Source organism: Abramis brama (genome assembly GCF_963993115.1).
Source record: "Abramis brama genome assembly, chromosome: 5".
NCBI lineage: Eukaryota > Metazoa > Chordata > Actinopteri > Cypriniformes > Leuciscidae > Abramis > Abramis brama.
Genome location: NC_139967.1, coordinates 26,891,299 through 26,903,563, shown reverse-complemented (window position 1 = coordinate 26,903,563; position 12,265 = coordinate 26,891,299). Strand labels below are relative to the sequence as shown.

Genomic DNA, 12,265 nt, shown 5'->3' with positions numbered 1-12,265 from the left:
CTCACAGAGAGAAACATTTACATTGGGTTTAGAAATACATTTTCAAACATTTTTATTGTAGTGGTGTTTTTGCAGCATGGGATAGTGCGTTGTCCTGCATGAAAATCCTTTTATTTCAGAAGGCACTCTCCTTCTTTTTATACCATAGAGAAAATGTAATAAACATATCTTGCAGAAGTCATTTTGACATCCTCGGGGACCCTAAAGGGGCCTTCCATCTCACTTCCCAATATTCCAGCCCAAATCATCACCTTCACTGACGTCGCGCAGTCTTGTTAGATTGGGGTAGCCATTCACCAACCATCCAGAAATATCTATCTAGACCAGAGGTCTTCAACCCTGCTCCTGGTGATCCACTGCCCTGCAGAGTTTAGTTCCAACCCTAATCAAACACACCTGAAGTTCTTCAGGATCTTGAAAACACACGGGCAGGTGTGCTGAAGTAGGTTAGAAATAAACTTTGCAGGACAATGGGTCTCCATGAGCAGGGTTGAAGACCTCTGATCTAGACCATCCATTGTAGTACAGCATTGGTCAGTGAATAAAACTATTTAAAAATGAGTCTTCATGCATTTCTAAGACCAATGTAAATGTTTTTCTTTGTAAGCTTCGGGGATAGGGGTGGCTAAAATGCAACTTTACGCACAACTGCCAGCCTGCATGGAAAGATTCTTGGGACTCCAGAGACACCAGCAGCTTCAAATACTGTACCTGTTTGCTGCTCAACAGTATAGCTTTTTTTATAGCTGCCCTTTTAATACAATTAATTTGTTTGACTGAAACGTTCCTTAACAAGCCTTTATCTTACCGAGTTCTTCTGTGCTCTAAATTACAAATCTTTTGATAATTTGATAATCTCTATTCAGTTTGCGCAAAATATTAGTTTATTTCATGCCTTAAGACACTGCACCATTTCATGCTTTTCATCTTTAGAGAGATCTTTCTTCCTCCCCATAATGATGTGGAACAACCTCTTTAATTAGGTTTTCCAATTACTTAAGAAGACCTGGCAAACTATTTAATGAACCTGTCTGAGACTGATACTAGTTATCTAAAAAAAAATATTGGGGAAAAAAAATACTTTCTTTGAAAAACTAAAATCTGAATGTTTATTGTGCTGAAATCTTACTGATATTTCACTTGCATAATAATAGTAATCTTTAAATAGTTAATCAACTCTGGTTTCCCATATTTCTTGAAATGTCATGTTTATTATGAGTGTGCTTCTTGGCAATCAAATATCATTAATCACAATTATTAGATTTTTCTATGGATCTGGTTCTTCACAAAATGTTGAAAAGTGAAGTGAATTTACCCAGATGCTGCCAACCAAGGAGGAATATAACCAACTTGCAACATATGAGTGAATAAATATCTTTTAAAATAATTTTTCAAACCAGTAGGCCAACATGAAAATGGACCAATTTTTTTATCCGGATAGGCCTCAATTGGGTTAAATGAGGATGATAATAATAATAAAAAAATGTTTTACTAACTGTCTGATTATGGATTAAAAGACATTTAAAATATAGATTAAAACAAATATCAAACGAATAAAATGATAAGAATAACTGCAAAGTGTTTAAGGAATTTAACAGTAGTAGGCTTAGGCTATATATTACATCAGTCACCTGGCCTATGGTGTGAAAGCGCAAACGCTCAAAGTGATCGGTGCATTTGCTGAAAGTAGTGCGCTCTACAGAAGAGCAGTGTTCCTCAAAACGAACATTCATCCATTTCCAATATTAACTAAATAACGCATCATGTTCCAGGCATATTTACAGTAATCACTGGGGATCATTTCTCTTTAGAACAAACAAAACCGACAAAAGGAGTACACACATTCCTGGAATTTGTATATACATATATATCCTTCCGCCACTTTTTGTGGTTTTTCAGACTGTTTAGGTCTGTCGGTCAGTGCTGAAGCCCCGCGTGAACTGTGTATATCACAGAAAATATCGCACTTAAAATAACAAACAAAAAAAGCGAAATTACTGGGTTGGTATTTTTGTTGACATCTAAAACATATGGATCGACCTCGCTTTGGTTTTAAAACGGACTAAATCGTCTCTGTTTAGGAGGGGAAAAAATCAGCAGAGCTAGCTGAAGTAGCAGGCAGCATTAGTGGATACTTGAATAACTGGAGGAGTAACGTTAGCTTTACACGTTGGCTGTCACTAGATCAACTGTCAGCTAACACGTCAAATAGCATATTCCGCACTCGTGCGCGGTGTAAACGTTTTTTTTTCAAACAATCAGAAAACTCTGCTCAAGCTGTCGTTTATGGGATCACCATGTCCATGAAGCCGCAGGCCGGTGGTAATCGCAAACCCGGCGGAAGCAACAGCGGAGCCGCTGCGGCCTCCGGTACCGGGGGAGCAGGAGGAGGCGTCGGACGCCAGAACATAGGCAGGTGGGTTCCGAATCTGCAACATAACGGGGGTTTAATTTGGAGGACGGATGAGCGCGAACCTACTGGTGGATGCGGCATGCCCGCACTTGTGTCGTAGTTTAAAAACGCAGGTTGTGAATTTGCAGTGGTCTGGATTGAGCGCAAGTAGGCCGATATAGGCCAAGTTCTCAGGACAGGGATTCGTTCACACGTTAATGGTCACAAACCCATCGCGGTTATAAAATAACTGCTGATAGCGGACAATACGTTCGTGAATATTTGAGAGGGGCGTGTTGTCTGCTGTGGTGATGAATAGGTTCAGGATGAATCGCCTTTTTGCCGGGGAAATATGGCTGTGCCAGCTTTTCCCCACAAGACAGATGCAATTATATAGTTTTGGAATGTATTCTAATGTGATTTATCGATTTTGACATTTGAATAACGTTCAAAGAAATGCTTTGAGAGTCTTAAAATTAAAATAGCAGCAGCGATACAATTCAAAGTAACGTTAACGTAGTGTTCTTCGCCAGCTAACTAGCCAACATTTATTTGGTTATACTGTTAGTAATCTATTGCTTTTATCCGCATGACAGTCAAGTTTTTTGATGCATTTTTTTTATTTTATTTTTATTGCTCACAATAAAATCAAGAGGTCCTTAATAGCCGATAATTACATTATTTCTACACCGTTTTATCATTTCCCTTTAATTTGTGCCAATCCCAATAAAATTGGTGGCTACGGATACCTTATCTTTTTACTTGTATTATTTATCTTATCTGTCTAACGACAAAGTTCTGTCAGGTCTGATTTTTAAACCGTTCTGAGGGCCTGTGAATCGACGTTATGGGAATTCATCCTCCCATATGAGAAGTCACATGTTAGCTCTCTGTGTCACTATTGAGAATGACATTAACCCAGTTTCCGTTCTAGTTTTCTTGCATTTGGTTTACTTGAGAACACCAGGGCAGAATTGCGTCGTTCCTGTTACTAATGATTTGGGAAACGAACGTTTTGGGACTATTTGTCAGACGGGTGCATTTCCGATGAGTGGCGGCGCTAGAGGGGAAAGTCAGATCTCAACCTTGACGTTTCCAAGAGGTTGCATGTATAAGGCCGTCCTTGCTAGATGACATTTTTGTAAGCATGTTACTTAGAGCGTGCTGTGTTACACGAAAAATATTGTTACGGTTTTTATTTGGCTGTAAATGTATTTGGAAACGTGTATTCCTACAGCTAAGAGGCGGAGAGGCCTTTCATGGCATCACAAAGTCGCGCTGCTGCATAGTGAAAAATGTCATTCTTGTTTACACGGAACAACAAGAGCATTATGACTTGTAGAAATTGTGGGAATCGTGAGTGGTGCAGTGAAGCCTACACCGCCTGTAATGCAGCATTTGATTTGTAGTCTGGCTGCTGAAAAAGGAGGACTGTCATTCACAGCTTTTATTCTCTAATTTATTTTAATGGACTGGAAGCACTTGATAGTTTGTATTCAGATCATGCTCCCTGAACTCATTCCTGCTGCATATTAGAGACATCATTGGTATTTCGTCCTAAATGTGTAGATGAACACTTTATAATTTAGGATCTCTCATACTTGCACGTTTGTGGTATAATGCCGTCAGTGGCTACGAATCATTACGTCCTCTCTGTGAAATGCTGATTTTTCCCTAAGCCTGTTTGGGAACTTCACAAGCACTTTTTTGACTTGAACTAAACATGAACTATTGAAATCAATTTCAATAGTTCATGTTTAATGTGAAAGTTTCATTCTTACATCTACTATATCTATAATACAAGATGTTGTTAGTTTTAATTAATTTTGAAGCATAAATGTAGTCCCCAGAAGTAAAAAGCTAAAGGTAGGCTATGAACGAGCCACACCACGGTCCCACGACTTCAACGTCACCATCACTAAGCTTCAGACAACTCTTTCAGTTTTTATCTAAAAAACATTTTCCCTCAAAGTTTGAGTTAGAATAGTTTATAAGAGCACAATTGTAAGCATAACGAGGCTGTAAAAGTAAACTGAGTTTACCTGTTCAGCATGATGATGCTTAATGTCCTCGACAGCCTCATTTAGCTACTTGTTAGCAACCGCCTTTTTCAAGGCATGTAACAGCTTAAAAAAATCACGAGTGGGGTAATACTGATGTATTTTATGTCGTATAATAAAACGTCAATAATCAGAAAAAAGATCCGCACACGAATATGGGCCGAAAAGCTCACAGGATTTTGTTGTCCTGAAGCCACAAATAAAGTGCAAAAGTGCAAAAAAATGCAAGGTTCGCCCTTAAGTAGAATAAAACGTGAAAGTATTTTGAGCTTGTGTTCACCACAGACCTTATTTCATCCATTTAACCAAAAACCCATTAAAAAAACCCCATTGAATTCGAGACGATTGAACCGTAAGAGCTAAAATGCTTACTCGTTTCCGCGTTTTGGCCTACAAATTTACATCATACCTGCACCACTGTATTAAGTAATAGATTGATGCGCATGTCTGTGTGAAGACTGTTCACAAGACAAAAGAGAAAGTTCCGCCACTGGTTGGCAACGGACACTCAGTATGATTTCAAAAACAACACATTCCAGCGCCAGATCGCCTCTTATTTAACACAAATGAACATCAACTGGATATGTTTAATTTGCATTAGGTATATCCGTGCAGATGTTTCAAAAAAGGGGTGCAGCAAAAAGTGGTGGGGAAAGTCGCAAATGATGCCTTTGCTCCCTTGTCATTGTAGCTCTGAATGTATACCAGTACATGTGCAATCGATAGCACCTCCGGTATTACATGAATTCTTGTTCCTAGGAGTGTGTAACTTAACTGTTTTTTTTGGCTCTGAAAACTGTGTATATACAGCATGTCAAACATTTCCTTGTTTCCATTTTATTATAGTTGTTATCTATCTGTCAAACTTATCAATTATGTGTTGTTTTCTTTCTTCCCTACAGAGGACGCAACAATGCCAAAGGACCTTCCACTGCAGTGAGTTGTAACTTTTCTTTCAGTTTCTTTCACTTATTCATAGCATTGATTTTCTAAATCGACAAAAAATGTCTAAATCGAGCTAAAATTTGCTCCGCAAGCATTGAAAAGTCCTCAGTCGAAGGATTGATCGAACATTGAACACTGCTCAGACAATTATGTTAGAGGACCAGAACTGTAATACAATTTAAATATAAGTATTGTCTCCTTACCTCTTTAAGGTGGCATTCAGTGGAGTTTATGCAAACATGAGGATGGTTCATGTTTTGACCTCAGTTGTGGTGAGTTCAAATGCAGTTATTTGTAAAGTTATAAAAATGCTTGTTTGTGCAGCTGTTATTTTATCAGCCTCTTTACCAAAATTAAACCAATTCAGTCATACTGAAATGTGTTTTGTGCTTCACCACTCAACAGGGAAACAAGTGTGAACTTAAGGTTAAAAATGGCCTGATCTACGAAGGAGTTTTTAAAACCTACGGCCCAGAGGTGAGGAGGAGACTTTCTATGCCTCTAAACTCAAGTGTTTAAATCACTCGTGTAGCAATTTTTTTTTTTACTGTACTTTTATACACATTTGCCATTTGTCTCTGTTTTTAAATTGTGTTGGTCTCTTCATCTGTAGTGTGATATTGTCCTGGATGCTGCACACAGGAAGAGTGTTGAACCTAATGTGGGCCCTCGCCGTGAGGATATTGTGGAGAGTATCATCTTCAAATCCTCAGATGTAGTGGTAGTTCATTTCAAAGATGTGGACCTCAACTATGCCAAGAAAGGTGAGAACTGTGTCAAATTAATGTTTGTCCCTGCTTCTTTAGTGGTTACTTTACAGGTGTAATATACTGTAGATAGATAGGTAAAAAAAGGTGTAGTAACTGCCAGTGCAATTCATCTATGAACACAAATAGCAGGAAAACTAACCAGTTTACTGACATAAAAACAAACATCTTAATTAAGACATTGCAAAGTGTGCTTTGACTTGAAAATATGTTGCCATAAGTTGCCATCAACTATTAGAAAAGATTTTTCAAGATGTAAAGTCAAGACTCAAGATGTTATTTACTACTAAAACTAGAGCCATCCATTGTGTTTTCTGCAGAAGGAGTGCGTGGCTACGTTTATATGCACAACTTTTGTTTCAGTCGGACTGAATTCATTCTGATTGATAAATCCAAACGTCGTGTTTTCATGAACGCTAAACGTGATCGGGTTGATGTGCACGCTTATATGTCACAAGCTTCAAATCAGAATAGATTTTTTGACATGCGCACACTGCACGAATATACAGAGTTTCCTGCTGTTTGCGCATAATAACCATTCTCCTACATTGGTTCTTTATTTGTTTTAAACTGCAGGCTTAATATTTATCCATTTCTGGTCATAATTGGATACAATGAGCATATGAACCGTTGTGCCGTGCTGCTTATATTTATAATGATTCGAAAATGAAACGATTTTTTTCATGTTGGTTTTACTATTTTGCAAATGCAAATGAATGTCCCTATTCTAAAAACAGAGCCTTAGGTAACAAAATATAAAATAAAAAAGTATGGCAGACATTTAGGCCAAAGTGGCGAAGATCAAGTCAAAAGTCAAAAATCTTTGTCATACAAGTCAAAATCTTTGTCATAATTTTCTTTGTTATTAAAGGGATACTCCACCGTTTTTTCATATTAAACTATGTTATTCCCTTAACTAAGACGAGTTGATACAAACCTCTCTCGTCTCAGTGCGTGCACTCAATCGCTCTGGCGCGCAGCGACACTTTGATAGCACTTAGCTTAGCCCAGTTCATTCATTAGGGAACAAACCGAGATGATGTTAGAAGCGACCAAACACCTTCACGTTTTCACTGTTTAAATACAGTTACATGAGTAGTAGTCTCGCGTAGCCAGACCTTCAGACTGACGGCTGAAGGTCTGGAATTCATAGCAGCTTTCTTTGGCCAAGGCCCGCCCATAAGGCCGTTTGACCGACATGTCAAACAACCAATTACAGTTCGTTTCGTTCAGCGTCACGTTTCGGGGCGTGGAAATGTCCCCACAACAACAACAGACCGGCGTGCAACAAGTCAGTCAGCATAGAAAATCAAAGAAGGAGAAGAAAACAAGATAGATAGGAGGGGACACACAAATAGTAAAATTGGATCTGCTGGGAATCCTTCTAAATGCTGACAAAGGGTCGGCCAGGCTTGGAAAATAATACTCTTCACAAATCCCGTCGGCAAACAGGCTAAAATATCTCTTTTTGTCTCCACTAAGTGCCTCAAACAAAACTCCTGGACATCTCTTAAAGTTGACATCTCTTAAAGTGAGTCTATGCCGTGAACCTCGCATACTTTTGAGAATCCTACGTTTAGCTGATCTTGATAAATGCTCATTGTCACTCATGTAAACACAACAGTTTTTCTTCCGCAATCACACGTCTGCGCTTTGTTTCCCGGCGGACCGAAAATAAACGCGACACTCGCGCCCCCCGGAAATCCGATAAAATTCAACCAATCAGATGACGACTTCGACATTCCTGAAGTGTTTCCAGTTAAGTGTACCATATGCATCAGACGTTTAGCCAACGTTCCGTGGGCGTGACGTCTGAGGCTGAGACTACATGAGTAGTTACATGACCAAGTATGGTGAGAGACAATAAAACGTGCCACTTTTCTAAGCGGGTAAAAAGGATAACTATAATGTATGGCGGAATAGCACTTGAAGTCGGGAGCACTTCGACTCGGCGCAGTAAAAAGTCACATTGATTCTAATGACAGAAGTGAGAGGGAGAGGATTTTTCAGGAGTGACTTTTTACTGCGCAGTGCTATTCCGCCATACATTATAGTACACACTGATAATGATGCATATGCTATTATCTGTGATGACGGCATAAATGACTGGTCATATTCGAGCATACGGCACTCGCATTGAACAAAGAGTGACTGTTTTGTCCATGTATTTATTTTTTATCATCGCTGTTGTAATGTATTGGGATCGACAGAAACATGCATTAGCTGAACTTTCTCTGTCTGTTTTACACGTTGTTATTTTCAATAAACCATATTATAGATGCGTCATCAGATTTAAGATGAACCGTGGATGAACTGCATGAAGATGAACTGTTACACCCCTAGTTTACACCCCTAGTTTACCTATGCCTGTATTTGCAATTCAGTTTTTTTCCCCAGATCTGATTTTGTTACACATGTGTAAACAAACATATTGAATCAGATATTAGATACTCGCATTGGACTTTTTTGATACATATTCATTATTTTGTCATCATATCCATTTCTCCTTATTTCTCAATTTTATGTGATTAATATCTACTGTAAGTGAATATTGTTATATTTGTAAATGTCCAAACAAAGTAATTCTGCAGTGAAAAGATGTCTAGCCATCAGACACACATTATTACATTGAGGAGTTTTTTTATTTAAACGTTAGAAAATGAACATAAATCAGTACACAAATAAATGAATTCCCCATAAATCTCTCATTGACTCGTATAAGTTTTGTGATATACTTTAAGCTGGTTTTGAATGTACATAATTGTACATCATGTAAAAAAACATGAATGAGTATTATTTCAGGAAATGACTGTGCAGAAAGGATAAGACCATCTTGGCTCATTCATAATGACTGTATTCATTCATACAGGGATGTACCAGAACAATCAACTTAATCTGTGATGTGGTCAGTGTTACACAATCAGATCTGTGAGCCTTGCAGTGTAAATGCAGACCACCAGAAACATCATAATGGACAGTGCCTGCAGTAGACCTGCCATTATGTTTTGTTTACAGAGTTCGAAATGTGTTGTTATGAGATGGGATGACATTTTGATGGATCAAAGACATAGCAAACCACTCGTTATAAAATATTTATTATAATGCTGCTGCTACATACTGCTTTCAGCAATACAAAACACACTTATGAAATGATCATTCCAGACATACTTGACATATTGGATATAGAACAACCTCATAAGGCATGAAATCAATTGTTTTTATCCTTTTGGTGACAACAGCATTTGCAGTTTGCATTGAAGTGTGTATATTTAATGTCTCCACTGCTCCCTTTCAGCCTGTCTCTTTCACTCTAGCTGCTGAAATGCATTAGTTGAATCTCTTCAATGACTTTCACAAACTGACCCCTTCTTTATTCTGTCTTTTTCTCTTAAATGGGTCGTAGTCTCATCAGATGCAGGTAATTCAACTCATCCATTTCTTTTACCAGTGTATTTTTTATGCAAAAAAAGTATGCTTTTTTTAGTTGCTTGTGGCATTCTTTGAGTAGGTGAATAGTGCAAGACTTGCTGGCATTTTGACACAGAAATGCTTTTATTTGTTATTATAATCTTGCTTGATCAGGGATCATGCTGGGTCAAACTAGAAATTAGTTCACTAATTAATAACACCCCTATTTTAAGTACCTAAAAGGCACATTTAACAGATCAATTAGAGGTAGCTTTTACAGAAGGTTTGTGTTCTACAATACTTCACCTCAGTAAGCTTTAGGAAAATTGTGCAATGCGTGACACATTGTATCTTCCCGTGAAGATAAAATATCATTCACCATACCAAAAGCCAAACAAGCAACAGACAAGTGCTGAACCCCCTCAAAGCTGGCTGCAAGTAGCTACTGTAACATTTTGACTGTCGTTGCATCATGAACCTGATGATGTCATATTAGAGGCCTGTTTCATTTCATGAGCACCACAGTATTGCTTTATCTAAATAAATCTTGGTGTGAGATCATAATTCTTCAGGTTGTGATTTAGTTTTGATCCAGCATGCTTTTTCTCCTCTTCCTTTATAAAAACGAATTTATTGAAATCAACATTAACAAAGTTAAATTCAATGCAAGGCCAGTTTAACAGCTATAAACAAAATCATGCTGGCATGAAAACTACTTTATCAATTATTTGAAACTACAGATTGAAATGGGTCTGTGTATGTTTTAATCATTTTATTTCCTATCTGGACTGGAATAGTGAGAAATGAAAAGACTGCTTGTCTATTAGTTTTTTTGTTGTTGTTTACTTTAACAAACGGAAAATTAGATTTAGACTCAATTTCGCATTTTTCTTTTGGTTTACAAATCAGCTTTGAGATTTTATTTGCATATGTGGGTGGCGCTGAAAGCCCCTTAAATCTGATTGGTCAAACTGGGTTGTCTTCAGTATGGCCTTAATTCTGTCAGTTGAAATAAGTCTCACTGCCAAATGCCATTTTAATAAGCATTTGTCACCACACGAACCACCACTCGTTGACATTTGAAACAGATATAAGTTGCTGGGCATATAATAAAGGGCAGCTTTGCCTCTAATTTTACGACACTTGAATAGTCGCAAGCAATACAGTATGCTGACACAGAGTTTGGTGTATTATTTTTAATTATAGTTAACTGACAAGCTGAGCCATATCGCATTAATTATCGCAGGCGATACGTCCTATACGATATGGCTCAGCTTGTCAGTTAACTACGGCACTGTGTTGTAAATGCCGCTTCATCTGAAAGCAGGTGATGGCGATTTACTACTAATCAAGGAACCGGCTTTATTGACGAGATGCGCATAACAATCTCATGCGATATATCGCCCAGCCCTAGAACTGTACTGTTAAAGTTGAATACATTTGGCTAGAAGGCTAGAATACCTTGTAAATGGTTGGTTATAAATAAAAAAACGTTAATTGATTTAGGATTAGAAATACATTCCAATAAAAATAGAAATATATGAATTGTGATCTGAGGAGAGTTTCTGCAGTGGTTCAAATCAAAATTAGTGTTAAACAAATAATCCAAAATGAATTCAATCATATTGCTTTGTGTCATTTAACCAAATGCATTAACCTACAAATTATATTGAACAGATTCGATCATATGTGGAATATAATTTAAAACCAACCCTCTTAACACTGTAAATTAAGAAAACTTTTTAAAGTTATTATTGTTACATGCTTAATTGGTTAATGTTCATCTGAGGCTTGTTAATTTATTTCAAGGTATTGTTTATTCCCACTGCTTTATGCATTTAATGTTTGTCCAGCAAAGCCCTGGTTAGTATTTTCTAACTACTAAAGTACTTTCGGTAACTCTTTAGTTTAGGGTCCAATTCTCACTATTAACTAGTTGCTTATTAGCCTGCATATTACTAGGATATTGACTTTATTAGTTCTTATAAAGCAGACATTAATGCCTTATTCTGTATGATTATATCCTACATTCCTTAATCCTACCCAATACATAAACTTAACAACTACCTTACTAACTATTAATAAGCAGTAATTAGGAGTTTGAGACAAAAGTCATAATTAATAGTTAGTTAATAGTGAGAATTGGACCCTAAACTAAAGTATGACCATACTTTCTTACTCTCTCTATATTTAAAGATGTACTAGGTATTGATAAATTACATTAAATTATTGTGAAGGGCCTATGTCATGGGTGTCCTGCTCCTGGAGGGTCAATATCCTGCAAAGTTTTGCTCCAACCCTATAAACACACCTGAACCAGCTTAGCAAGGTCTTCAGGATTACTAGAAATATCCAGGCTACACTCTCTGAAGAAAATGGTACAAAAGCTGTCACTGGGATGCAACCCTTTAAAAATGTTCTAATATGTATAATTTAGGTACTTGCAGTATATGTACACTTTTGGTACCAATATGTACCTTTAAGGTACTATTTAGGCACAAAGGTGTACCTTTTGAAAGAGTACCACCCCAGTGACAGCTTTTGTACCTTTTTTCTGGGAATGCATTGTGCTGGAATATAGGCTGGAGCTGAACTGCCAGACATTGGCCCTCCAGAAGCAGGATTGGACACCTCTGGCTTATGTTAATGTTGTTAAATCTATAAATGAATCTGCACAGCTTGATGTCTGCAGG

The 12,265-nt window shown here is 37.5% G+C and overlaps 1 protein-coding gene across 5 annotated transcripts in view; it reads left to right on the top strand.

Annotated features, from left to right (window-relative positions):
* The first annotated feature begins 1,887 nt into the window (after window positions 1-1,887).
* Window positions 1,888-12,265, top strand: part of atxn2 (ataxin 2) — a 30,878-nt gene continuing 20,500 nt past the window's right edge. For all 5 annotated transcript variants that reach the window (XM_084114062.1, XM_084114061.1, XM_084114060.1 and 2 more), the window contains exons 1-6: window positions 1,888-2,416; window positions 5,355-5,388; window positions 5,610-5,669; window positions 5,803-5,874; window positions 6,011-6,161; window positions 9,568-9,582. In XM_084114062.1, coding sequence (XP_083970188.1) covers window positions 2,298-2,416; window positions 5,355-5,388; window positions 5,610-5,669; window positions 5,803-5,874; window positions 6,011-6,161; window positions 9,568-9,582 — 451 coding nt within the window. In that variant the 5' untranslated portion in view covers window positions 1,888-2,297. The remainder of the gene's footprint in view (window positions 2,417-5,354; window positions 5,389-5,609; window positions 5,670-5,802; window positions 5,875-6,010; window positions 6,162-9,567; window positions 9,583-12,265) is intronic.